The sequence below is a fragment of the Eumetopias jubatus genome, unplaced genomic scaffold (genome assembly GCF_037043125.1).
Source record: "Eumetopias jubatus isolate StellerSeaLion01/CBP00866 unplaced genomic scaffold, mEumJub1_p1.0 scaffold_105, whole genome shotgun sequence".
Classification (NCBI taxonomy): Eukaryota; Metazoa; Chordata; class Mammalia; order Carnivora; family Otariidae; genus Eumetopias; species Eumetopias jubatus.
Window position 1 is genome coordinate 507,066 of NW_028274911.1, and position 27,180 is coordinate 534,245.

The 27,180-nt window shown below is 37.5% G+C and overlaps 2 protein-coding genes across 2 annotated transcripts; both read left to right on the plus strand.

The window, feature by feature from the left end:
• Nucleotides 1-1,439: 1,439 nt before the first annotated feature.
• Nucleotides 1,440-8,740, plus strand: LOC148161650 (uncharacterized). Its single transcript, XM_088020680.1, has 7 exons — nt 1,440-1,497; nt 1,817-1,979; nt 2,290-2,537; nt 2,935-3,071; nt 5,647-7,507; nt 7,571-8,686; nt 8,736-8,740. The coding sequence occupies exons 1-7, from the start codon at nt 1,440-1,442 to the stop codon at nt 8,738-8,740; spliced, it is 3,588 nt and encodes a 1,195-aa protein (XP_087876806.1).
• Nucleotides 8,741-10,983: 2,243 nt separating this feature from the next.
• LOC148161651 (serine protease 53-like) lies at nt 10,984-26,095 on the plus strand. Its single transcript, XM_088020683.1, has 9 exons — nt 10,984-12,635; nt 13,155-13,323; nt 14,203-14,462; nt 14,630-14,763; nt 14,874-15,174; nt 23,787-23,922; nt 24,297-24,544; nt 25,151-25,284; nt 25,826-26,095. Exons 1-9 carry the CDS (start codon nt 12,221-12,223, stop codon nt 26,093-26,095), a joined length of 2,067 nt encoding a protein of 688 aa, XP_087876809.1. The 5' UTR covers nt 10,984-12,220.
• Nucleotides 26,096-27,180: the final 1,085 nt, after the last annotated feature.

Below are 27,180 nucleotides of genomic sequence, written 5' to 3' on the forward strand. Positions count from 1 at the left end.
AAGTTGAACACTCCTGAAAAAAATTGAAAGGGACACCAATAAATGGAAAAATGTTCCATGCTCATGGATAGGAATAAAAACCATTATTAAAAGGCCCATAGTTCCCAAAGCAACATACACATTTAATGCAGTCCCTATCAAAATACCACCAGCACTCTTCACAGAGCTAGAACAAACTAACCTAAAATTTGTATGGAACCAGAAAAGGCTCCCAAGTAGCCAAAGCGATCTTGAAAAAGAAAAGCAAAGCTGGCGGCATCACAATTCCGTACTTCAAGCTCTATTACAAAGCTGTCACCAAGACAGTACGCTATTGGCACAAAAACAGACACATAGATCAATGGAACAGGATAGAGAGCCCAGAAATGGACCCTCACCTCTGTTGTCAACGATTCTTCGACAAAACAGGAAAGAATATTCAATGGAAAAAAGACAGTCTCTTCACTAAAGGGTGTTGGGGAATTGGGCAGCCACATGCAGAAGAATGAAACTGGACCATTTCCTTATACCATACACAAAAACAGACTCAAAATGGAATAAAGACTTAAATGGAAGACATTAGATTTTGCCTTTGCCCTCTTTTCTCTGTTTTTAATTGGTGTTTTGAACAAGGACATGGTAGAGATAAAGCATTTTTTAGGCATTGTCAGAATGGAATTCAAATAATAAAATTGCTGACCAGAAAGATAGAAAGAACTCAGATAAATTCATGAAGCTGACTTCACAGGTATCTCACGACTCCTATCATATGAAATATATATTTATTCTTATATAATTGATTTATATTTTCTGTCCAGTCCAGCAGAAACTAACCTTAACTAATATATTCCTCCACTGAATTAAAAAACTTAGGCAGGCCAAGGCTTCTTGTCCTCAGATTTATGTGTTCAACTTATGGCACACTCCATATGAGAGTAGGTAAATATTATTGAATTGTTGCTCTTTGCCCAATATTGTCATCAGAGAGAAGTGTTTGTAGCTCTTGAGTTAATTTTCTACGATTGTAGTTTCTATCATTTTCATACTGATTTGTAAGTTATTTTAAACTATCATTGTTTAGTATTTCATCAACTTCTGTGTTAGATCATGTGGAACTAATTCTTTTAATTAGTATGTATATGTGGCAGGTACGTAAAGCTACATGGTAAAGCCAGAGAGATTATATTCTTTACAAAGTGTGGGAATGGGGTATTTCATTTTCTCACTCCAAAAATGAAAGTCAATATTGAACTAAATAAAAGTTTGTTTCAATATTTAAGTTACATTTAACTTGAGTAAATATGGGAAAATTTCTTGTTGGGTGAACATAATAGAAGAAGGCACTTACCTCATAAGTAGGTATTATGATGTCAGACATTCTATATGCTATAATTTCAATCCCAACCCTGGCAACTACTCGACTAGAACCCTATCTTGCATTCACATCCACTTGAGCCAACATGAGATCTCCACTTTGCTTCTATCAGTTTTGGGGACTGTTTTTTCACTGCTGTGGTGGTAAGTTACAGATAATTGGGATTTTTTTCTCCTCTGTTTGTGTTATTACTGGGGAAATATTTTTTATTTTCCTTAACTTTTTAAAATATCTTCTGTTTTTCTCCTTGATGTTTATTTCATTTCTTACTTCTTATCATGTTTGTCTTTCATCTAGTCTTACATTTTGCCACTTTTATTTATGTTTCTCATTCTTCTCTATATTCTCTTATTTCACATCTTCAACAAATGAAAGTTAGGATGACAAATATCAATAATCATTCAGCAAGATGTTGTTTATCATGTTATATTTACCTCCTCTCCTCCCTATCTGGCCTTTTAGTACCCAATTCTCAAAAGCAGTGGTTAAGCTCATTGACCCCAACGGTTGCCCCATTGACAGCATCCAGCAACATCCCATGGCTAGTGTCCCTGGCTGAAAACTGCCAGGGCATTATTCTGAGTCAGTGGTGGATCCTCTCCACAGCCAGCTGTCTGAATAAACTGTAAGTACATCTAGAATCGCGATAAAGGGATCATAGTTACATATATACTTTATATTTGTTTTGTCAAAATTAATTTTATTTGCATTGGTTAGTGACGCATTCAAGGGACTTTGTTGTTGGAAAATAACATATTAAAAATGAAGCTTGGAGTTCTAAAAGTCAAATTCTATTGCAATGTAGAGCATCATTTTACAGGGATGTTAAGAGAAATTTGTTGGATTACATTAACATTTCAGGTTAAATGAAGCTAATGAAATGTTTTTCTCAGTCTAATTTCATTATGCTCTTCTGTACTTTTCTATTCCTTTAGGAAACATTTGGACTCTGACATTTCAGCAGTCATTGACCAAGAAGATATCTTACTTGGCCATACAATATGCCTGCACCCCAGTTTTGGTCCACAAGTTGGAATGGATCCAGTCAAAGGAGACATAGGAGTCATCCTGCTACAGTACCCTATCAGGGTGGGGGGAATACCACTTTATCACACTTATAACATCTTCTGGAAGAGCTGTTATAACTGCCAGTACAGACACTGCAGGGTATACCAATATCAGAGTAAGCTCAAGTGTCATGTTCTGTCATATCATAAATGTAGCTCATATAATGATATAGAAAAAACAAAGCAAACAGTGCAAAAATAAAATAGGATGTTAAAAAATCTTGTAAATAATTAAGGCCATATTACTCCACTTCACATGGAGGAAAGAAGGAAAAGTGACAATATCATGGGTTATAATATTCTGTGTTCTATTAAGAGGGATTTAGGAACAGCTAAAAAATACAAGAAAGTATGAAATAAGTATGTATGAGATTAGATGGAAGGAAAGGAGAAGTCAGAGTTATCTCAGTAATTTTTTGTGATTGAAAGATTGAAAGTTGTACCAACCTAGTAGTAAATCATAGGAATATAATAACCCATATCTCATAGTCCTTTCTATCTCTATTCCCTCAGACCACAATAACTTTGGAACCAGTATCAAAAAGCTGTCAGTTAAGCTGCTGGACCTCTCATTCTGCCACCATCAATATATCCACCTAACTAAAAGTAACAACTTATGCATCTGGAGTCAGCCACAAGGAGACTGCTGGGTACTTACTGTATAAGGGCAGAGTTACCATTGGGGGGAGATGTAAAAATATATGTCAAATGTAAAATGGATACAAGTTCATTTATGCAAGATGAATAAGTGCTGGAGATCTGCTGAACAACCTAGTGTATATAGTTAACAATCTTACACTGTACACTTAAGAATTTAAGAGCATTCGATAACATGTTGACTCTTCCTCCCTTAATAAAAAAGAAAGTTTCTTTACTTTCACATGCAATCCACAGGTGTAATGTTTATGTGATTATATAATCATACATACATTATGTCAAAAAATATTCAAAGATATATTTATTCTTAAGGTCACAAATAAAGCAGGAATATTTTCATCAATGAAATTTCAGAATTAGAAAATTTGCTAAAATATATTCGAGGCAATGGGAAGAACAGGTTATCCTTGGATTGGTTTGTTAGAATACAAATAGAAGTCAGTTTTACAAATACAAACTGAGTACTTAAAAGTCTTCAGTTATGAGGTGTAATTATTATCTCACCATCCTGAAGCTACAAAAATATTGTAACTGAGTTAGAGATGAGGAGTACCTGCTACCAATATATATTTTAAAAGAGTATCATGACTTTTTTCCCAACGCTCAACCTAGAAGATATGTAGTAATATTTGTGTTATATACTACATGTAGTAATACTTAGTTTGTAACAGATAAAATTTAAGAAGTCACAAATGGCTACAAAGAAATTTAAGGCAAAAAAAGTGAGAGGCAAAAATAAAAATGTTTGAAATTTACAAATAAGGAAGATGTTAAAATTTGTAGTGGAAAAGGGATATGGGTGATATCAAATTCCTCTTAATAAACATATTGCCAAAACTTTGTCAAGCCCAAAAGACCAAAGCGTTGAAACCAATATTTGAGAAATTTGAAATTAAGAAAGACAAGGTAACCACCGCGTGGTAGATTACAAATTGATAGGGTACATAGAGGAAATAGGCCTGGTCCCAGTTCTTAGAAAATCCTGATTTTCTGGGCCCGGTCACCAGAGTTTATGTTTTGATAGGAGAGAGTAGTGCAGTAATTTAGTAAAAATATAATTTTGTTAATGTTCTTATAGAAATCTTTATTGTGAACAGTGGAGATAACAATTATATCTACATTTGGATAGAAGAAGGGCATACTTAAAATTTTGAGAGGAAAGTAGCTCTTCATAATAGAAATAAGATGTGCAAATGTAATGACCATTCAATGCACAGAAAATATTTGAGTGGTAAAATTTGTAAGGGGCACATGATGCTAAGAAAAATATTTAAAAAAGAGAAAAGAAAATTGCTTTGGACCAATTATGAAGTAATGGTGCCTGGAGTCAGTTGTAGAAGTCCTTGGAGTCACAGAAAGATTTTAATGCAAAAAAAAAAAATGTATTTTAGAAGAATCAAATATTTCCTGTTCTGGAAGGTGGAATGAAAGATGGCTTTTAAAATTAAATTCAAGAAGTCAGATTTATTTAGAAATCTAACCAACAAAGTCTATTACAGTACCTTTGTACTCTTCACATTTATTCCCACAAAATGGTCTGGCATGAACTGCAAAAACAATAAGGAATCATTCATTCATCAAATATTGATTGCCTAAACATGATTTGGTGCTATGCTAAGATGCAGCAGTTTAAAAAAAGCATATAATTATCCTTATCCACATGAAGCTTACTCAAAAGCTAACAATTGTTTCCCAAGAAAATAATGAAGATGGGCTGTTAAAATAGGAGAAATGCAGAAGATCTTTAAAAATGTTCTATTTGACCAAAAACTTACAGCCCTTGAGAAATCAACCCAAGTAAATCCCACGAGGGAAGCCAATTCCAGGCAAAGGATACTACTGTGGAAAAATTTCCGTGAAGAATGAAACAAATATGATGGTAGCAAAATGAACAAAGGAAAAATGTTGAGCTGAGATCAGAAACTAATTAACAACACCTTTGGATTTTACTCTGAGTATCATCCTGCCTGCCAGGAGGAACAAAGCATGGAATAAGTTTGGGTATGAGAGAATAGCAGAAATGACGATGGTTTGAAAATAAATGAGGACAACTTGAACCAGAGTAATGACGTGGAGTGATAAGGATAAACACAGTCATTACATATGATTGTGTAAGTTTGCCCTGCCTAGAAATACTCAGCAAAGGGAATAAGTGATATCCAAATAAAGAATGTTGAATATGTAATTGCTATTTAGAACGTGGGAGTTTTCTCTAAATATCCTTTGTAATTTAGTTTTTCTCCTTTAAATGGAGTTACAATTATGTGTGTGTAAGTTATTCTGGAGCTTTATGAAGTATGTACCAGGTAACATTTATTATTTTTCACCATGTCATATGGATATATGCAGAAAAATATATAAATCTTATCTATTTCAATGTATTTATTGATAATATGTATATAATATACAGATATTATTTATGACAAAAGTGTAGCCATACATTTTATAATTTATATATTATATATTTACATATAACTTATGTTACATATATTTAATATATTCTTACGATTTATGTTTGTCTGCCCGTTTGTCCCACATAAATACGGCTTATCTTTTTTCCTCATTCAGGTACAGCAGGGTAGTCCTGTTCTCTGCCTCTGTGGCAACCACTGGGAACTGGTAGGCCTGGTCAGTGAATCCTCAATGGCCTGTTATGACCCTGTTCTTGTCATCAAGACAGCCCCATATTTATCTTGGGTGAAATGGCTTATCAAGACATCTCAGAAGCCACTGGATCCTATTTTTTCCCTACCCTGCAATTTTACTCCTGGGGTAGAACATCGTCCACAAGACAGGCTTAGCCTGAGCAGGGGTACTGCCATTTTGACCTCCCACAGACTCTCTGTACAGTCACGGAAGAGAAGATTAGGCACTTTCCCACTGAACAGACAGCACCGGAATCCTCCTCCAGTATTTTTTCGTTTAAATAATAGAGACTCTTTTCCTGGCAGTAGACAGTTACACCTTCAAGCTAGTCAGCTCTCCTCAACTAGCAAATTCCCAATGATACAATCTTCGACGTCTCTTGTTACCAAACAGCGGGATCCTTCTGATATTTCTGAGCCCTGGAATACCCCAATAGCTGGTACTTCTGAAACTTTGGTTCTTTCTGGACCCCCAAAGACTCCAACACCTGATAAATCTATACCCTGGGGCCTTCCTCAGAAAGATACAATGAAATATCAATACCAAACGATGACCAATTCAGTAAACCCCTGGGTTAATCCTTTAGCTGGTATCATTGGGCTTCATACTCTACCATTAGTTAGTTCTGCTATATCCTGGGTTTTGTTTTCAAGTGGCGTAGATGGATCCCACCTTCTTTCTGGGGTTAATACTGTACAGTTTCAAGTTCAGTCTAGTAAGGTTCCTTTCCATGGTCAACTTCTAGCTAGACCCTGGCTAGAAATTACCCCTGACATTGGACCTTGGATACATTCTGTACCTGATAAAACTGGAACAGTGATGCAGATACAATCAAGTGAAGAGAATATTGGAAGCCAAATACACCATGTAGTCGGTAGAGTTCACACTGCTTTTAAACCAGTAACTTATAACTTGAATGCATGGGTTCCTTTAACAGTTAATAAAAATGAATTCTGGACTCATTCCACGCTAAATGCAGATGGATCTCAGTATCCTACAGTAACTCTTAGGTTGGAACCCTGGTTTCAGTCAGTCTTAAATTTAGATGGATCCCAAGAAATTACAGAAAAGACTAATGAATACTGGATTCTCCCTGAATCTAAGTCAGCTCAATTGTGGACTTCTTCAGCACTTAATATGCCTTTCACTTGGATACCATCTGCAAGCAACACTATTAAGTCTTGGGCACAATATAATACCAGTCTGGGCAAAGCCTCAAGTCAAATGGAGAGAATAAGTCCATTGAGTAAACGTGAATCTGTTATGGTCAAACCCCAGATTCAAACTGCAGATACAACCTGGTTTTTGATACATACTATTACAAATGTAATTAAGCCTTTTTTTCAGTCTAAAGCTGATACAACCAGGCCCTGGAGTAAACCTGAAGCTGCCATAACCCAAACCTGGACCCAGCCAGAAACCCAGGCAAGAAAACCACTGACTCAGCTGAAAGCAGAAATCAGACCATGGTTACAGATTAAAACTGAAAGAATCAGACGCTGGATTCAGCCTAAGTTTCAAATAGTCAGACCTAGAGCCCAGACTGAAAATGGTAAAGACAAACATTGGACCCAGTCAGAAGCACATATAATTAGATCCGTGACACACACTGAAATTGAAACCTTCAGACTTGGGAACAAGCCTAAAGCTGGTACAGCCAGATCCTGGTTTTGGACTCAGTCTAATCAAATGAGAGCAAGGTCTCAGCCAGACTTGCAAACACTCTACCCTTGGACTCAGCCTGAGGTTGACATAGTGAGACCATGGACTCAGTCAAAAGCTAGTAGCATCCAACCATGGATGAAGCCTGAAGCATTGACATTCAGAATCTGGAGGCAGTTTAAAGTTAATACAATTACACCCTGGACAGGGCCTGAAGCTGATATAGCTAGACTTTGGTTGCAAATACAAACCAATACATTCAGAACATGGAACCAACTTGAATCTCAGACAACCATTTCCTGGTCTGAGCTTGAAGCTGATAGAGTCAGACCCTGGTTGTATACTCAAATGCATACATTCAAACCTTGGATTGAGACAGAATTTCAAACAGCCCATTCCTGGACCCAACCTGAAGGTGATATACCCAGGCTTAGGACTAAATCTGAGGCTGACAATGTCAGACATTGGTTCCAGACTCAAGTGGAGACACCCACAATGTGGAGAGAGCCAGTATCCCAAGTAGCCCACCACTGGATACAGTCCAAAACAGAAATAGTTAGGCCCTGGAACCAACCTGTGGCAGACAAGCTAAGAGCCTGGATACAACATGACATTTACACTGTAAGGCCCTGGGATGAGCTTGAAGGTGATAAGGTTAGATTCTGGACACAATCTGAATCTGACATAAGACGTCGGATTCAGCCAGATGTGGGTATAATCAATCCCAGGGCACAAAATGAAGCTGATACATCAACACCATGGGCATGGGGACAGGCTGAGACTCCAGAAGTTAATCCCTGGGCACAGTCTGAAACCGAAACAGTTATACTCTCAAAACAGGGAGAAGCTTCAGCAATTAATCACCGGACAGATATTTTAGCTGATACTGTCACAACATGGGCAAAGACTGAATTTCCAGGACAAAGGCTCTTGATGTATCCTTTGTCTCGTATAGTCACACAGTGGACTCAGCCTGAACTGCCAGTGGCAAATCTCTGGACACAACCTGAAAATGTTACAGTCACACCTTGGATCCAGGATGAATCTCTTGCAGTAAATACCTGGACACAGACTGAAAATAACACAGTCATACCATGGACTCAGAATGAATCCCCAGAAGAAAATACCTGGACAGAGGCTGTTTCTGAAACAGCCATACCATGGACCATGGGATTTTTTCCAACCATGAAGCCCTGGATAGAGACTAAATTTGATAAAGTCACACCAGGCACCAAATCTCAATTTTCAGAAGTAAAACTTTGGACACGACAGTTGCCCAAAACATTGGACACTGAAACTGGTACCGTCAAAAGGTGGACTCAGTCTGAATCTCCACCCTTAATTCCCAGGATAGAAGCTATAGCTTCCATAGTCCCATTATGGACCCAGGCTGAATCTCTAGCTGTAAATCAGTGGACACAACCTATAGCTTATAGAGTCACAGAATGGACACAGACTAAATCTCCATCAGTAAATACTTGGACTCAGGTTCAATTTCTGGCAGTAAATCCATGGACACAGTCTGAATCAGAGTACAAATCTCCAGCCCTAAAACAGTCAGTTGAGCCTGAGGCTAGTATAGTCATATGGTGGACTCAGACTGAATCTCCAGAAGTAAATCCTTGGATAGAGCCTGTAGCTTCCTTAGTCATGCCATGGACACAAGCTGAATATCCAGCAGTAAGTTCATTGACACAGGCTGTAGCTGATACAATTATCCTGTGGCCTCAGGCCGAATCCCAAGCATTAAATCCCTGGACAAAGTCTGTAGCAGATACAGTCACAGTGTGGGTCCTGGATGAATCTTCAAGAGCAAAACCTTGGACACAGATATTAACTTCATCAGATATATTTTGGACCCAAGCCAAAACAGTAATTCCTTGGTCTACTTTTGAAATATTCCCACAATTCACCCTTATTCAATCTGTAGTGGTTAAAACTTGGACACAATTTGAGAGTGACACAGTCACAGCCCTAACTCAGGGTCAGGCTCTTGCTGTGAATCCCTGGACAGAGATTATCACTTCCAGAGTCAAACCATGGATCCAAGCTGAATTTCCAGCAGTAAATCCCTGGACAGAGGCTGTTGCTTCCAGAGTCACATCATGGACCCAAGCTATATCTGTAGCAGTAAATCCAGGGACAGAAGCTGTCACTTTGAGAGACATACCATGGATCCAAGTAGTATTTCCAGTAGCAGTAAATACCTGGACAGAGGCTGTCACTTCCAGAGTCTTTCCAGGGACCCAAGCTGTACTTCCAGTAGTAAATCCCTGGACAGGCACTGGTGCATCCAGAGTCATTCCATGGACACAAGGTGTACCTCCAGCAATAAATCCCTGGACAGAGGCTGGTGCATCCAGAGTCACATCATGGACCCAAGCTGTATCTCCAGAAGGAAATCCCTGGACAGACGCCGGCGCATCCAGAGTCATGCCATGGACCCAAGCTGCACCTCCAGGAATAAATCCCTGGACAGAAGCTGATGCATCCAAAGTCACTCCATGGACCCAAGCTATCCCTTCAGAAGTAAATCCCTGGACAGAGGCTGGTGCATCCAGAGTCACTCCATGGACCCAAGCTGTACCTCCAGCAGTAAATCCCTGGACAGACACTGATACACCCAGAGTCACATCATGGACTCAAGCTGTACCTCCAGCAGTAAATCCCTGGACAGAGGCTCTTGCTTCCAGAGTCATGTCATGGAACCAAGGTGTGTTTCCAGCAGTAAATCCCTGGACAGTGACACTTGTTTCTACCGTCACAACATGGACCCAGGCCTCCTCTCTTCTAAATCCTTTGACAGACACTAAAGCTTCTACAGTGAAAATATGGACTCATAATGAATATTCATTAGTAAAATCCTGGACACATTCTGCAATGTCCACAATTATATCCTGGACTCAGTCTGAATATCAAGCAGTAAATTCTTATATACCGAGTGTAACTGATACGGTCATATTTTGGACTGTACTTATATCTGAGTCTAAGAAATCATGGATACTGCCTGAAGCTGGTGTATTCAGTATTTCATTGCATCCTCAAAGTGATTCTACTCAATCCTTGATTCAAGGAGAAAATCAAGCATCTCTTCTGTCGACACATCCTGGAATTAATAATGTTAATACATGGCCTTTGCCAGAATTTGAAACACTGGTATCATGGAGAGTGCCTTTGTCACAAGCAGCCACACTCTTACCCCTATCTGAAACTGATATTAGCCGATATTGGTTTAAAACTGAAACAGAAAGAGTAAGTACCTCGGCCTGCTCAAAACTTCAAACAGTGAGAACTTTGACCCAGTTTGAAACTGATAGATTTGAGCCCTTGGCCCAACATGAAACTCCTACAGTCATACCATGGATTCCAACAAAAACTGGTATATCCCACCCCTGGAATAAGTCTGAAAAAGACAAAGTAAGAACCTGGACCCTTTCTGGAGGTGATGCCTTGTGACCATGGATTCACAGTGAAGCTAGTATATTCAACCTCTGGATCCAGTCTAAAAGCAGTACAGTCACACCCTGGACCAAGCCTGGGTCTCAGTCAGTCAGTATCTGGACTGAAAGAAATACAGGCACATTTTGGTACCTGACTCAAAATGATGCAGTTAGGCCTTGGTCCCATCTTGAATCTCAAATGACATCTTCTGGGACCCAAAATGGTATAAGTAGCTCTTGGACTCAGTATGAAACTAGTACAGTCAGATCCTGGACCAAGCTTGAAATCAGTACAGTGCAACCCTGGATTCAGGTTGAAACTGCTACAATTAGATCACGGACCCAGTCTGAAAATATAGAAATATACCCCCTGACCCAGTTAGAAGCTGGTACAGTAATAAGACACTGGTTCCAGACTAAACTGGATTCAATAAAACCTTGGAACCAGCCTGAAGCCAATACAATTAGATCATGGACTCAACCTGAAACTGAAACAATCCAAATTTGGACCCAGACAGAGGGCAAAGTAGTAAAACCTCCAACTTCATTGGAACTTGATACAATTACATCTTGGTTACAGACTCAAAGTGATACATTTCAACCCTGGATTAAATCTGACTCCCAATCTGTCAGTCCCTGGAGTCAGGCTGACGGTATAAATCACCCCTGGATTCAGCAAAGAGGTACTGTGAATCAACCCTACTCAGAAATCCAAACAGTCAGACCCTGGATGAAGCTAGATGCTGATGCACTTAGATCTTGGTTCTACATTCCAATGAATAAAGTCAGACCATCGACCAATTCCGAATCTCAGATCTTCAGCTCCGGGTTGCAGCCTGAAGTTGGTATGTTTCACCCTTGGATCCATCCTGAAACCCAAGCAGTGAGATCCGGGGCCCACCCTGAAACTGGTATGATTGCATCATTTGCTATTCAGAAACATGACAAAGTCAGAACATGGATCCATACTGAAGTAGAAATCAGACCTGACAGGCATTATAAGCCGATAGAATTATATCATTTGTTCCTTCTGAGGTTGAGCCAGATAGAGCAACTCCCTTAACTAGCCATTTCAGTTCCTGGTCTAAACATGTACCTTTTTTAACCAATAGAAATAATTCCTTCCCCACATCAGTATTTTATAGCTTTGTCAACTGAGATAGGTAAAACAGAAAGCCAATATCAAATCAATTCTCTCCGTTTGAGTGAGCTCACAAACATTCCCTTTCTTTTCTTCCCCTTGCAAGTACTTGGCTTCCTGAAAGACTTCATTACCCGAAGGTTGTCAAATTCCAAATTACAAAAACAAATGGAAGCCCTGATGTAACATCTACATCTCTTAGCCCCCTCTCTCCATCATTTTCCTTTCTTATTCCTTGTTCTCTCCCATCACCATGTGCATTGCCCCATTCCTATTTGGTCATTTCTTCTGGTATATTGCCTTTATTCTATATTTTCCCTTCTTGCTCCATTCTTTCTCCAGCAGCCTTCTCTCCTGTTCTCCTGCCTTAGCCTCCTCTTCTGATAGCTCTGTCAAGGAACTGTCTTCCTTAAAATTTACTGAAGAGAACATTCTTTCTCATACTTTTTCATATCTGCTTGCTGCTCCAGCCACCCTTTTAAGAAAAGAACCTTCTCTGATGCCTGGGTCTCAATCTGGAACCAAGTCTCATCAGCCTGAACAAGATCCTCTCAAGTATTCACAACTCAACGTTTCTTTGGCTGAGTGTCACCTAGGTGTGGCCTGGAAAGGGAGTGTCCAGGCTTTCTGGCTCTTCAAGACAGCTGTTATTTCTCATGAAGCCACAGGCAAGTTCAGTGTAGTCATCTATTTGAGTTATTATCCTTAGCACCAAGGTCTTTGTTAGAGCCTAATTACAAGAGTTTCTCTATAGGTCAGAAGTCATGCCCTCATACTTGGGCAGGACATAATTCAAACCATTATTTAGATCAGAGAATGGGGAATGGATTACAAAATCTTAACAGATATGTACATATTCAGAGAAGACCAATTTTGCTAGAAACAGTTTTTTTATAAGTGTAGTTCCTTTCAGAGCATATTATAAAAATGCTTTTAGTGCTTAGAAATGGTTTACTGTTCTATTTGAGGAGTGAATAGACATATGTTATTTTCAGAGAGGTGTATTCAGACAATCTCTATTCCCATACCCAACTATATAGGGTTAAAATTTATATTTCCAAGCACTTTCCTAAAGTTGAAAATTTACAAGCACTTTGATAAAGTCAAAAAATAGGAAATCAAACTGTTCAGGTAAAGGAGGTAATAATACTTCCTTCACCTATTGAAAATATGGATTCCTTCTGCAGAGTGTGGATTACGACCTGGCCTTGTGCCCCACTGTCCCAACTGCTGGGAGGCAGACGTGGGTGAATTTCCTTGGATGGTTTCCGTGCAACTCTCTTTCTCCCATTTCTGTGCTGGCTCTGTACTGAATGAACAGTGGATCCTTACCTCAGCTAGATGTGCAAATTTCATGTAAGTCTGAGTATGTCCTTTCAAGATTCTTTAAAGATGGTACATATTCTTTGTTACAGAAATCAAATTTTGTGTATCTTCTTGCAGTAGTCACATCTGTTACATTTTCTTAACTAAAGAGAAAGCATCTCTACTTGTATCTTGTCATATCTCAAGTATCCATAAATGGGTGCTTTACATGTTTTTCAGAGATAATTTCAGGATCCAAATCAATAGAACGGTTAAAAGATACCCTATTTTTGTATAATTTTACCTATAATAAAATGATGGAAAGTTTAAATAGTAAGGTTCACAGTTTTCCACTTTCTGACTTCAACCATGTTATCTCTTAAATATATGGATCTGTAGAAGAATTATAACTCTTTGAAAAATATCCTTTTGAGCATAGTTTTATTTCTTCTTTTAGCATAGTGAAGTAAGTCTTTGGACAAACAAGGAAAACAAAGCCCCCAGAAAGGGAATAACTTTCCAAAGTTATTTATATTATTACTATACAATATTTCAACTCCTAACTTCCAAAATGTATTTCACTAAGTGTTTTTTTTTTATTATGTTATGTTAGTCACCATACAGTACATCATTAGTTTTTGGTGTATTTCACTATTTGGTGTATTTGGTGTATTTTACTTTCACGATAAATATTAGGATGCCTAATAATTCAAGTTAGGAATTTTCAACAATTAAATGGTTTGCATTGTAAAACTTACCTCCTCATTTCTGAAGGTGTCTAAACATAGTGTTCCTAATAAGACAGAAGTAGTGAAGGGAATAGTAGTACTTTCATGCTCACCTGGACTTTATTTTATTCATGTTATCTCTAGAGTTCTTTTCCACATTGAAATATGTAATAATAAAATGCTTGATAAATTTCCCTCCCAGAAAAAACTCAGAAGCACTAGCCCTGGTCCAAGTGGGGCTTACTGATCTTCAGGAGCCTGCTCAAGCTCAAACTGTAGGCATTCACCGTGCCATGCCCTACCTAGGTCCCAAGGGACCTTTGGGTCCTGGGCTAATCTTCCTGAAACAGCCCCTACATTTTCAACCCTTGGTGCTTCCTATCTGTCTAGAGGAGAACCTGGAGCAAGAGAAAAATATACAGCTGTATGACTGCTGGCTACCCAGTTGGTCCCTCATGAGAGGTGAGTAATGCAGCATATTTACATGAGCATAAGTATGATATATTTGAAAAGAAGGAGTAGTATGCTTTCATGTAATAGAAGGTTTGTGATTATCTTTTCCTTCAGCCATATTTCTCCCTCTAACTAGGGTAAAACTAAAATCCTCTCTGTTCTCCCTTTTCCACTAGGAAGTCCTGGAATTCTGCAGAAAAGGCATCTAAAAATACTGCAAGTCAGCACATGTGCCCAGTTTTGGCCCAAGCTGAATGAGTTCACTTTCTGTGTGGAAGCCAAGCAAGCTCTTGGCGAGACTGGCTGTAAGGTGATACAGTTGAGGGGTGTGGAAAGCAAAAGTTACTTCTTCAAAACCAGAAGTTACTTCCTAGCCTCCTTTAAAGTGTACATGGACATTTTGCTCTTTGTTTCTTGCAGGGTGACTTAGGGGCACCTCTGGTATGCCATCTACAACAAAAGGACACATGGGTGCAGGTGGGAATTTTGAGTCACTTTGATGAACATTGCACAAAGCCCTACGTCTTCAGCCAAGGGAGACCTTTCCTTTTTTGGCTTCAGGGAGTCACACGGCCCAGCCATGCACCAGGGTCCCAGCAAGGGGCCATGACTACCTCTGCTTCCATCTCCCTTTCAGTCTCTACCTCTACAAACAACTCAGCTTTTACTGCCACTCCTGCTTCTGTTCGGCCACAGTTCATCTCTCTGCCACAGCCTCAGAGTAAGGCCCAAGAAAATGGTAGTCAGGGAGGTATGAAAAAAAAATGAAGAGAAAAGGATAATGGAAATAGAAAAGGAGGGGGAGAGTTTTTTCCCAGAGAAATGCATGAGTTTTTAATACCAAATATTAGGAATCATTAACCTTATGACTTCCAAAGGTATTTCATCCTTGGTGTATTATTTAACTGCCATAATATTTCTTTCTGATACAGATGACGTGATTATAATAATTTTCTTATTTACTGTGATACCCATAGAACTAGAATGGTTTAATCACATTATCAGTATAGAAAGAGGGAACAAGGTTAGCATAGACACTCAAACTTTTTATTCTTCTCACGTGAACGTCTTTACTACCACAGAATCTTAACAAAAGTTATGTCAGAATTTTAAGTTGAGAATATACTTTCTTGGTAGAAATATATATAAAAATTTCTCTAATATGCTCTACTGAAATCTGTTACATTGTGACCATCTTTCTTTTCCTTACTATTATGAAATCTGTCATACTATCATCAATGACAACCTCACTTTTCTTTCCTTAGAAATTTATTTCTAACAAATCATATTTCTCCATATTATATTTTCACCTAATTAAACCTATTTATCATGTTCATACTGTCCTATCCATAGTAATGGGTGCTTTTTTAAATCTTTTTTAAAAAAATTTATTTCATTATGTTATGTCAATCACTGTACATCACATCATTAGTTTTTGATGTAGTGTTCCATGATTCCTTGTTTGTGTATAACAACCAGTGCTCCTTTCATTATGCTCTCCTTAATACCCACCACCAGGGTATTAATAACCCATCCCCCCAATTCCTACCCTCTAAAGCACTTGTGATGAGCACATGGTGTTGTATGGAAGTGTAGAACCGCTATATTGTACACCTGAAAGTAATATTACCATGTATGCAAACTGGAATTTAAATAACAACTTTAAAAAATTAAACCTTAGTGTGATGTGCAGTTGTTACTTTAAATATGATTTTCAGGTTTGCAACTTAGGAAAGTGAATTTTAGAGTTTGTCCCAAAAGTTTTGAGTTGAAGTAATAGTAGTTAATACATATATAAATTGAAATAATGGTAGAGATAAGATGTATAAAAAGAGTAAGGGAAGAGAATAGGTGAAGACAGAATCTAGACTATCCAGGGAATTACACTGTGTTAATTGTCAAAGTGATGAGGACTTTGAAATATCTGAGCAAAGAACTTCTTATCTTCTTATCTCTACCATATTTCAATTTATATATGTATTACTTCAACTCAAAACTTTTATGACAAACTCTAAACTTCACTTTCCTAAGTGGCAAACCTGAAAATCATATTTAAAGTAACAACTGCACATCACACTAAGGTTTAAATTTTAAAGTTGTTATTTAAATTCCAGTTAGCATACATGGTAATATTACTTTCAGGTGTACAATATAGCGATTCTGCACTTCCATACAACACCATGTGCTCATCACAACAAGTGCATTGCTTCATTCCCATCACCTGTTTCACCCATCCTCCACCGAGTTCCCCTTGGTAACCATCAGTTTGTTCTCTAGAATTAACAGTCTGTTTCTTGGTTTGCCTCTCTTTTTTTTCCCCCTTTGCTCATCGCTTTTTTTTTTTAATTTCAAATGTGAGTGAATTATATGGTATTTGTCTTTCTCTGAATGACATATTTTGCTTAGAATAATACCTTCTAGTTCCATCCTTGTCATTGCAAATGGCAAGATTTCATTCCTTTCTGATGACTGAGTAATATTCCAAAGTATATATGTACCACATTTCTTTATCCATTCATCTGTCGATGGGCTGCTTCCATATCTTGGCTATTGTGGACATTGCTACTATAAACATCAGGGAGCATGTACCCCTCTGAATCAGTATTGTTTATTCTGAGGGTCAATACCTGGTACTGCAATTGCTGGGTCATAGTGCAGTTTTATTTTAATGTCTTGAGGAACCTCCATACTGTTCTCCAGAGTGGCTGCACCAGTTTTCATTCCCACCAACAGTGCAAGAGGGTTCCTCTCTGCATCCTTGCCAACATCTGTTGTTTCTTCTTTTTTTTTAATTTTAGCCATTCTGACTAGTGTGGGGTGATAACTCATGGTGGTTTTGATTTGTAGTTCCTTGATGATGAGTGATGTTGAGCATCTTTTCATGTGTCTGTTGGCCATTTGGATGTCTTCTTTGCAGAAATATCTGTTCATATCTTCTGAAAATTTCCTAACTGGGGTTTGGGCTTTTGGGTGTTAAGTTTAACAAATGCTTTTTATATTTTCGATACTAGCCTTTTATCAGATACATTGTTTAGAAATATCTTTCCCCATTCTGCAGGCTGCCTTTAGTTTTGTTGATTGTTTCCTTTTCTGTACAGAAGCTTTTTATCCCGATGAAGTCCCAATAGTTAAATTTTGCTTTTGTTTCCTTTGCCTCAGGAGATGTGTCTAGTAAGAAGTTGCTGTGGCTGATGTCAAGAGAAGTTACTATAGGTGCTCTCTTCTAGGATTTTAATGGTTTCAGCTTTCACATTTAATCCATTTTGAGTTTATTTTTGTGTATGCTGTAAGAAAGTGGTCCAGTTTCATTCTTCTGCATATGACTGTCCAGTTTTCCCAACACCATTTGTTGAAGAGACTGTCTTTTTGCCATTGGATATTCTTTTCTGCTTTGTCAAAGATTAGTTGACCACAAAATTGTGTGTTTATTTCTGGATTTTCTATTCTGTTTCATTGATCTATTTTTGTGTGTTATGTATCTGTATATTCTGTACCAGTACCATACTGTATTGATCACTACAGCTTTGTAATATAACTTGAAGACTAGATGTACTGCTTCCAGCTTAACTTTTCTTTTTCAACATTGCTTTGACAATTAAAGTTCTTCTGTATATGTTTGCTAACTGAACATAATAATAAAAATATATACGTAAAATAATTTAAAAACAAAGTTCTTCTGTGGTTCCAAACAAATTTTTGGATTTTTCTAGCTCTATGAAAAACCCTGGTGGTGTTTTGATAGGATTACATTAAATTTGTAGATTGCTGTGGGTTAGAGACCTTTTCAAGTAATTTTTCTTCCAGTGCATGACTGTGGGATGTTCATCATTTTTTGTGTGCTCTACAAATTCTTTCATCCGTGTTTTACAGTTCAGAGTGCAGGTCTTTCAAACCTCTGGTTACATTTATTCCTAGATATCTTATTGTTTTCGGTAAAACTGTAAATGGGATTGCTTTCTTAATTTCTCTTTTTGCTGCTCATTAATTGGTGTATAGAAATGTAACAGATTTCTGCACATTTACTTTGTATCCTGAGACTTGACTTTATCAGTTCTACCTGAATTTTTGTCTTTCTTGCTGACTGGATGCCTTTGATTCTAGTGCTTATCTGATTGCCGAGGCTAGGACTTCTAATACTATGATTAATAACAGTGGTGAGAGTGGACATCATTTTTTTTTTCCTAAATAGGGAAAGAGCTCTGTTTTTTGCCATTGTGGTTGATGGTGTCTGGGGTTTTCATATATGGCCTTTATTATGTTGCAGTATGTTCCTTCTAAATCTACCTTGGTGAGGATCTTTATCATGAATGGATATTTGTACTTTGTCAAATGCTTTTCCTGTGTCTCTTGAAATAATCATATGGTTTTATCCTTTTATTGATGGTATATCACATTGATTTGTGATAATTGAACCACCTACCACTCAGAAATAAATCCGATTTGAGTGGGTGAATGATTTATTTAATGTATTGTTCTATTTGATTTGCTAGTATTTTCTCAGGAATTTTTCCATCCGTGTTCATCAGATATTGGCCTATTGTCTTTTTTAGTGGAGCGTTTCTCTGGTTTTGATTTTAGAGTAATTCTCTCCTCATAGAATGGATTTGGAAGTGATCCTTCCTTTTCTGTATTTAGGAATAGTTTGAGAATAGGTATTAACTCTGAATGTTTGGTAGAATTCATCTGGGGAGACATCTCATCCTGGACTTTTGTTTGTTGGGAGTTTTTTTTTATCATTATTATTACTGATTCAATTTATAGGTTGGTAATCAATCTTTTCAAATTTTCTGTTCCTTTTTCTAGGAATTTACCAATTGCTTCCAAGTTGTCCAGTTTGTTGGCATATAGTTTCTCATATTTTCTTATAATTATCTGTATATCTGTTTGTATTTTTGTGGTGTTGGTTGTTATTTCTCTCTCATTTGTAATTTTATTTATTTTAGTCCTTCCTCTTTGCTTCTTGATAAATCTGCCTGGAGGCTTATCAATTTTATTAGTATTTTTCTGAGAACCAGCTCTTGGTTTCATTGATCTGTTCTGTTGTTGTTTTTAGTTTCTATATCATTTATTTCTGTTTTCATGTTTATAATTTCCTTCCTTCTCCTGGTTTTAGGCTTTGTTTATTGTTCTTTCGCTAGCTCCTTTAGGTGTAAGGTGAGCTTATTTGAGACTTTTCTTGCTGGTTGAACTAGGTATGTATTGCTATGTACTTCCCTCTTAGGACCACTTTTGATGAAACTCAACAGTTTTGGACTGTTGTGTTTTCATTTTCATTTATTTCCATGTACTTTTTTATTCCTTCTCTGATTTCCTGGTTCACTTATTCATTACTTATATTTAGTTTAACTTCCATGTATTTGTGGTCTTTCCAGATTTTTTTTTCTTGTGGTTAATTTCTCATTTTATAGCATTGTGGTCAGAAAAGATGCATGGTATGACTTCCATCTTGAATTTCTTGAGGCCTGTTTTGTGGGCTTACATGTGATCTATTCTGGAGAATGACCCAAATGCACTTGAAAAGAATGTGTCCTTTGCTCTTTTAGGTTGGAATGTCATGATTATATATGTTAAGTTTATCTGGTCCATTATGTCATTTAAAGCCCTGTTTCCTTGTTGATTTTCTGTTTGGATGATCTGTCCATTGATGTAAGTGTGGTGTTAAAGTCCACTACTATTATTTCATTATTATCAATGAGTTCCTTAATGTTATTAACTGCTTTATGTATTTGGGTTCTCCCATGTTGGGTGTATAAATATTTACAAGTTTTAGATCTTCTTGTTGGATTGTCCCCTTTATGATTATATAGTGCCCTTCTTTGTCTTTTGTTAATAGTCTTTGTTTAAAAGTCCAGTTTGGGGTGCCTGGGTGGCTCAGTTGGTTGGGCGACTGCCTTCGGCTCAGGTCATGATCCTGGGATCCGGGATCCTGGGATGGAGTCCCACATTGGGCTCCCCCTCCTCCGTGGGGAGCCTGCTTCTCCCTCTGCCTCTGCCTGCCACTCCCCCTGCTTGTGCTCTCTCTCTCTCTCTCTGTCAAAAAAAATTTTTTAAAAAATCTAAAGTCTAGTTTGTACAATAAAAGTATTGCCACTTCGGCTTTCTTTTTATAGCCATTTGCATGATAAATGTTTTTCCATCCCCTCATTTCAATCTGCAGGTGTCTTTAGGTCTCAAATGAGTCTATTATAGACAGCATACAGATGGGTCTTCCCCATGGATGGACACATCCATTGTGTCACTCTTTGTCTTCTGATTGGAATATTCACTCCATTTACATTCAACATAATTATTGTTAAATACATATCAATGTATTTGCTTTGTGGTTGTTTATGAAGATTTTCTTTGATACATTCTTGTCTTTCTTTAATGGTTTGCTGATTTTCTTTAGTGATATACCTGGTTATTTTTTCTTTATTCTTTGCATATTTATTAGTGTCTTTGATTTGTAGTTACCATTAGGTTTGTATATAATATCTTCTACATGTAGCAGTCTATATTAAGTTTATGGTCATTTAAGCTTGAAACCATTCTTTACTCCTTTCCGCCTCTCATTTTAATATCTGCTGTTATTTATCTCTTTATTTATCTATTTGTTTATTTTTTGAGAAAGCGTGAGCAAGAGGGGAGGGGAGGGATGGGGGAAAGGGAGAGAGAGAATCTTAAACAGACTCTATGCCCAACATGGAGCTGGACTTGGGCTCAAACTCAAAACCCTGAGATCATAAACCAGACCAAAATCAAGGGGCTTAACCAAATGAGCCACCCAGTCCCCGTATGCTGTCATATTTTAAATCCTTTTATTTTCTGAGTTCCTTGCATGACATTTTATAGAAGTGTTAATTTTTACTCCTCATATGTTTCCTACCTTCCTACTATAACTTTTGGTCTCCTGTTTCCACTCAAAGAGTCCCCTTTTAATATTTCTTGCAGAACTGGTTTACTGGTCACCAACTTCTTTAGTTGTCTTTTGCCTGGAAAACTATCTTTCCTTCTGTTCTGAAGGATAGCCTTGCTAGATAGAGTATTCTTGGCTGCAGATTTTCCGCATTTAGCACTTTAAAAATATCATGCCACTCCTTCCTGCTGAAAATCCACTCTTATCCTTATGCATTTTCCTTGTATGTAACTGTCTTCTTTTGTTTTGCTGCTTTCAAAATTTTGTCTTGTCACTGTATTTTGCTAGTTTAATTACTTGGTGGAATTAAATTAAATTAATTACTTGGTGTAAGTTTAAATCTTGGTGTGGGTCTACTTTTGTTGATTTTGTGGAGGGGTTTCTGTGCTTCGTGCATCTGGATATGTTTCCTTCTCCAGATTAGGGGAGTTTCAGTTACTATCTCTTTAAATAATTTCTGTGCCCCCTTTTCTCTCTACTTCTTGGCTCCTATAAAATGAATGTTATTACATTTGATGGAGTCACTGAGTTTATTCTCATTTTGTGTACTTCTCTCTTCTCTCTTTTGTTCAGCTTGATTACTTTCCATTATTCTGTCTCCTAGATCATTAATTTGTTCCTCATTTCTTCTATTCTTCATGCCATCAAGAATGTTTCTCATTTCATTTATTAAGCCCTTTATCTCCTATGTTATTTTTTGTGTTAGTAGTCTCACTGATGCCTTCCAGTCTTTTCTCAATCCAGTGAGTATCCTTATGACCATTATTTTGAATCCTCTATCAAGCATGCCACTTATAGCAGTTTTGCTTAGAGATCTGGCCTTGGCCTTATCTTGTTCTTTCATTTAAGACAGCTTTCTCCATCTTTTTATTTTGTCTAAGTCTCCATGCCTATTTCTCTGTGTTAGGGAGGTTAGCTACAATTCCTCTTCGGACAGTAATGGCCTTAGGAAGAAGAGGTCCTCTAGTGACCTGCTGTATCGTATTACTGGTCCCCAAATGCTGCCACTTCCAGGCATGCTTCCAGTGTGTGCTGCCTTTGTTCTTTTGTTTCATTCTGGCCACTTTATCATTTCAGCCAGTCTTTTACAGTGGCTCTCTTCACCTGCTCTGGGTAGTGTTTAAACTCTGGCCTGAATGTGGTTGGTTTTAACTAGGTGTGTTCTGGACTGCTTGTGAAATGAGATGTGTTACCACTGCCTCTGGATGCAAGGCTTCACAAAACTCTCAGGTTGGGAGATGTGACATAGGCAGGAGTTTGTACTAGGCTTATGGGAAGCCCACCATGGTGAAAAAGCCACCACACTGAGACAGAGGCAAATTTGACTGAGAAGGGCAGTCTTGCCAGAGCACAAAGGGGTGGAACATGGTGTAAAAAAGTTGTGTAGCAAGCAACCATGCTGCACTGGTTACCGCAGGTGGCCCTGTGTTTATTCTGAGGGGCAGGGGACGTAAATGGTACTTTCTAGATCCTTTGTTCCTGGAGATGGCCTGTCTATGAACACTGCCTCTGGGACATTCTCTGAACTGAAGCCTCTCTGCTGTGTGGCCCAGGTGCTCTTCAGATTGCTGTTTCCACACTGTATGTTCCCAGGCTGTTTACCTGTCTTTTCTCTAGGAGCAGCCTCAAGGCCTCTGGGCTCTCCCAGAGCCAAGCCTACTGACTTTAAAACCACAAAATTCAGCCCCTTTCACTTTCCAAGCTAATTCCTATGGGGTTTGTTATCCTTGTGCACTGCTATGTGTGCTAGTCTGTCTGTCACCCTTCTTTTACATCATTGCTCCCTACCCACTGCAGTGGCCATGAGCCATTTCTCTCCCAAACAACATCTCCACACTTCCTGCTTTCTTTGATATGGCTGCTTCTGTCTCTTTTGCTGTATAATTTGTTCTCTCAGTCTTCAGATCAAATTATTTTGCATTTCAGACAATATGATGGTTATATAGTTGTGTTCATTGCATGGGGTGACTATAGTGTCTTCCTGCTATACCACCATCATCCCCTCCTAAGTGTCACTGAATTCTTAAAAAGTAATTAAGCTCAGTTCCTTCTGTTCCACTTAAATTTTTAACTTTATTTCTCCAATAAATGGTCAAATAAATTTTGCTTCTTTTTTTATTGCTTACTATGTTAATGACTCCTAACTAAGCAAACTAACAGCTGAAAAAGAATTCCCCTTGGGAAGAGACCTATAATAGTTCCCAATAGTTTGACAAATGAAAGGTAATTAAACTTGACCATAAAGAAATAATGGATCTGGAAACATAACAATAAGGCAATTATTCCTTTTAGGGAAATAGCATATATGTAACAATACAGACTGTGTGTTTGCAAGTCAATTTTAGTAACAGTGATAAGTTTAGAAGGGATAGGAAGGATGAAAAACTTTAAAGATGGGCTACAGATGACGATTCTACTGAATTTACTTTTATTCTCAGCTTTAGCAGATCGAATTTCTCTACGATATACCATGCCTTGGCAAGCCATGATCATCAGCTGTGGCAGTCAAATTTGCAGTGGTTCCCTTGTTAGCAGCTCTTGGGTTCTCACTGCTGCCCACTGTGTCAGGAACATGTAAGTTTGCATCCTGCTTCATATAATACATTGTGCTACAGTATTTTCAAAGTAGTTTGTTGAAGTCTTCTTTGAATTAATTCACTTCATATTATGTCTGAACAGTATCTCTTATCTCTATAGAATCTTTGCATCAGGCTAGGCAAGAAATTTGCCTCAGTGTGTTTGATTGATATTTCCCTTAGTTAATACCTCCCTAATTCCACTGTGTATGAATTTTGAGTTTTCATAGTGTTCTGATTTCCCTACAGGTAAAGTAGGAACTTTATACATCATAGCTAATGGAATACATTACAAAGCCTAATACTGATGGCTGTTAAGGGCTCATATATCCTAGTGAATATATTCTAATTAGTCTCTAACTACACACTTAGGAATCCTGAAGACACTGCTGTAATACTAGGCCTGAAGCACCCTGGAGCACCTCTGAGAGTTATTAAGGTGTCTAACATTCTACTGCATGAGAGATTTCGGTTGGTGAGTGGGGCAGCAAGAAATGATCTAGCACTGCTGCTCCTTCAAGAGGTCCAGACTCCCATTCAGCTCTTAGCACCATTGGGACATCTGAAGAACCTCAGTAGCTCAGAATGCTGGCTTTCTGGGCCAAGAGTTCTCAAACCAGGTCAGTAGTTAATTTGCTTATTGGGACAGTGGTTCTAAAATATGTGAGATGGGGGATCCATTTGTTTGATGTTAAAATTCAGATAAGAATTCTAGCCAATATTGTCTCCATTATTAATTTTAAATTTTTGATCAAACTCAGAGATATTCTCTGGGATTTGTTTTGGTTTTATAAAATGATCGTTTTGATAATGACTACATAAGATTTCAAATGTGCAAAATGATACAAGGTAGATCTTTCTGTGTACAGTCAAGTTTAGTAAATAAAGTAGACATGGACTGCTTCCTAAATGTGCTAACTTTATAATAATGAAAAACATAGGTCATTGTGTTTACTTATACTTAAGAAAATGAAGTTAGATATGACTTGAAATATATTTTACAAATGAAAATAAAATTGCAAATTATTTGGAATGGCATTTAAAAAGTGAAGAAAATTATTAGAATGGATAAATATGTGCAGTAAGAAGGTGATAACAAAATAAATGAAGTTTTTTGGCATTAAAACTTAGAGATAATTTAAAGTGATGATGATATCATCTCATTAGTTAATGTTACAATGCAGGCTATATCTCTTGGACTTCTTATTTTATACCTGTTTTTCTAGGAGAAACAGATGAGAATCCAGAAATGTTACAGATGCAGGTGATGGGAGCTTCAGGCTGTGCCCACCTCCACCCTGACATTGGCAGTTCTATTATCTGCTTCATTACTCAGGAGAAAGGCTCTGATACGAATGTGGTAAACAGTTCCTGTTCCTTTTTTAATTCTAATTCATAGAAACTATAAATTTTTCTACATATAAAAATGTAGACCATGCAATTAGTAAGTTATAAATATAAGAAATTGGGTTTTTGTTCAGTGGGAATAAACAAAATTACTTACAGAACAAACTTCCTCAAAAATGTATGCTATTAATCTCTGGTTTATCTGACACTTGTTATTCTTAACTATCCACACTGAAATGCTGTTTTGGTGGTGTCCATAGAAATTAGGAATTTCATATAATTCTGTATATTCTAATACATGGCTTCTAAATTTCATCATATCTGAAACCTTAATTTGCCTTTATAAATGCCATCTTCATGGACTAACGGTCAATGGCATTATCAGTAGTTTCCTATGAGAAGAATCTATTTGGTAATTATATTGATTGGCTGCTAGCTATTTGAGACCTCTTTATTTTCTGAATAGTTTTTCTCTTTTCCAACTAACAAAGTCTAATAATAAGTAAGAATTTAAGACAGTGGCTTTAATCAAAATTCTACCATTGCCTTCACAGGAACCTGTGACTCCTGGCAGTGCTGTTATGTGCAGACCAGTGTCTGGAAATGGCAGCTGGAGACAGATAGGCTTTACCAGTCTAAAGGCACTTGCTACCATTGTCAGCCCACACTATTCCTGGATATTTTCCACATCAGCCAAAACAGGTCATCCCCTAAACCAGGCACTCATGCCTTGGGTGGAAAAGCCAAAGTCATCTAGTCTTCATAAACAGGCAACACTGCCACTTTCATCATTAATGATTCTTGTAATGCAGAGTCTATTGTAAACCAGTGGTTATAATGACCAGTACCAATCTGGTCACACTGTGATAAAAAAAAAAAAAAGAGATCAGAACTTCCAATTAAAACAAAACAGTTGAATTAAGACCCTAACTTCTCTGCAGTTATTCCTTAGAAAAGCATCAATTCTATCCATTAAAATGACATTCTTTTAACATTGTAAAAAAAAAGATTTTAACAATTAAAATTTCAAAAATGTAAAACCTTCCACCATGACTTGTGATAATAGTTAATAAGATAATATAAAAAAATAAATCAAATTGAAAAGTTGACAAATACATAATCACACCTCATAAAACTTCAGAGCGCTCATGTGTTCTATCAAAAACATATACGCCTAAACTTATTCTATTTCAGTTGTTAAAGAGAATAAGACAATTATAAAGCTTGAAGTAGTTAGTAAAACATAAAAAAATTAATACACAATGTACATAAAACCCTTAGTTATATAAAAATAAACATGAAAGAAGGAGTTTTCCTTTGGATTTTCCATATGTAACTAAACAAGTTAACAAAGGGGAAAAAGGCAAACCACAAACAAGAAATACAATCTTAGTTATTAAAACTGTCTTAACATCATGAGATGGTGGCTTGAATTAAAAAGATTATAGGAATTAAGCATAGAGCAGCTATATAGAGACAAAGTACTTGTTTGAAACTGAAAAATGATTATAAACACAGACAAGTAATATGGCACGATATATTAAATTAACTGCAATTGAAATTAAAATTAAAAAAATAAAGGAGTCGCGGTAAATGAAGAAATCATGAATACAGTTAGCTGTAAAGATGGGACATTGCAAAGAAAAAACTTTTTTTTAGAACAAATAAGATCAACTAAACCAAACCGGATGACAGAAAACATATGCTTTTCCTGGAGGCATACAGCAAAGGGGATCCAGATGCCCCTCCCTGAAGAGGAAGTCTGGGCGAACACTGTGGAGAGGGTGGCAGGTGGATGCAGTCTGCTGGGTCGGTGACCTCAGTGCTCACTCTTTGGAAGGCCAAGGCCAGGCGGCAAGGAGCTGAACATGGCACCCAGGTGACAGGCAGCACGAACGCCTTCACCACC

Bases quoted from the DNA above. Each gene is read 5' to 3' on its own strand.
- LOC148161650 (XM_088020680.1), top strand. From the start codon at position 1,440: ATGAGATCTCCACTTTGCTTCTATCAGTTTTGGGGACTGTTTTTTCAC. The intron at 1,980-2,289 runs GTAAGTACATCT...CTATTCCTTTAG, and splicing joins GCCAGCTGTCTGAATAAACT to GAAACATTTGGACTCTGACA. The intron at 3,072-5,646 runs GTACTTACTGTA...TTCCTCATTCAG, and splicing joins AGCCACAAGGAGACTGCTGG to GTACAGCAGGGTAGTCCTGT.
- LOC148161651 (XM_088020683.1), top strand. From the start codon at position 12,221: ATGTGCATTGCCCCATTCCTATTTGGTCATTTCTTCTGGTATATTGCC. The intron at 12,636-13,154 runs GCAAGTTCAGTG...TTCCTTCTGCAG, and splicing joins TATTTCTCATGAAGCCACAG to AGTGTGGATTACGACCTGGC. The intron at 23,923-24,296 runs GTAAGTTTGCAT...CTACACACTTAG, and splicing joins GCCCACTGTGTCAGGAACAT to GAATCCTGAAGACACTGCTG.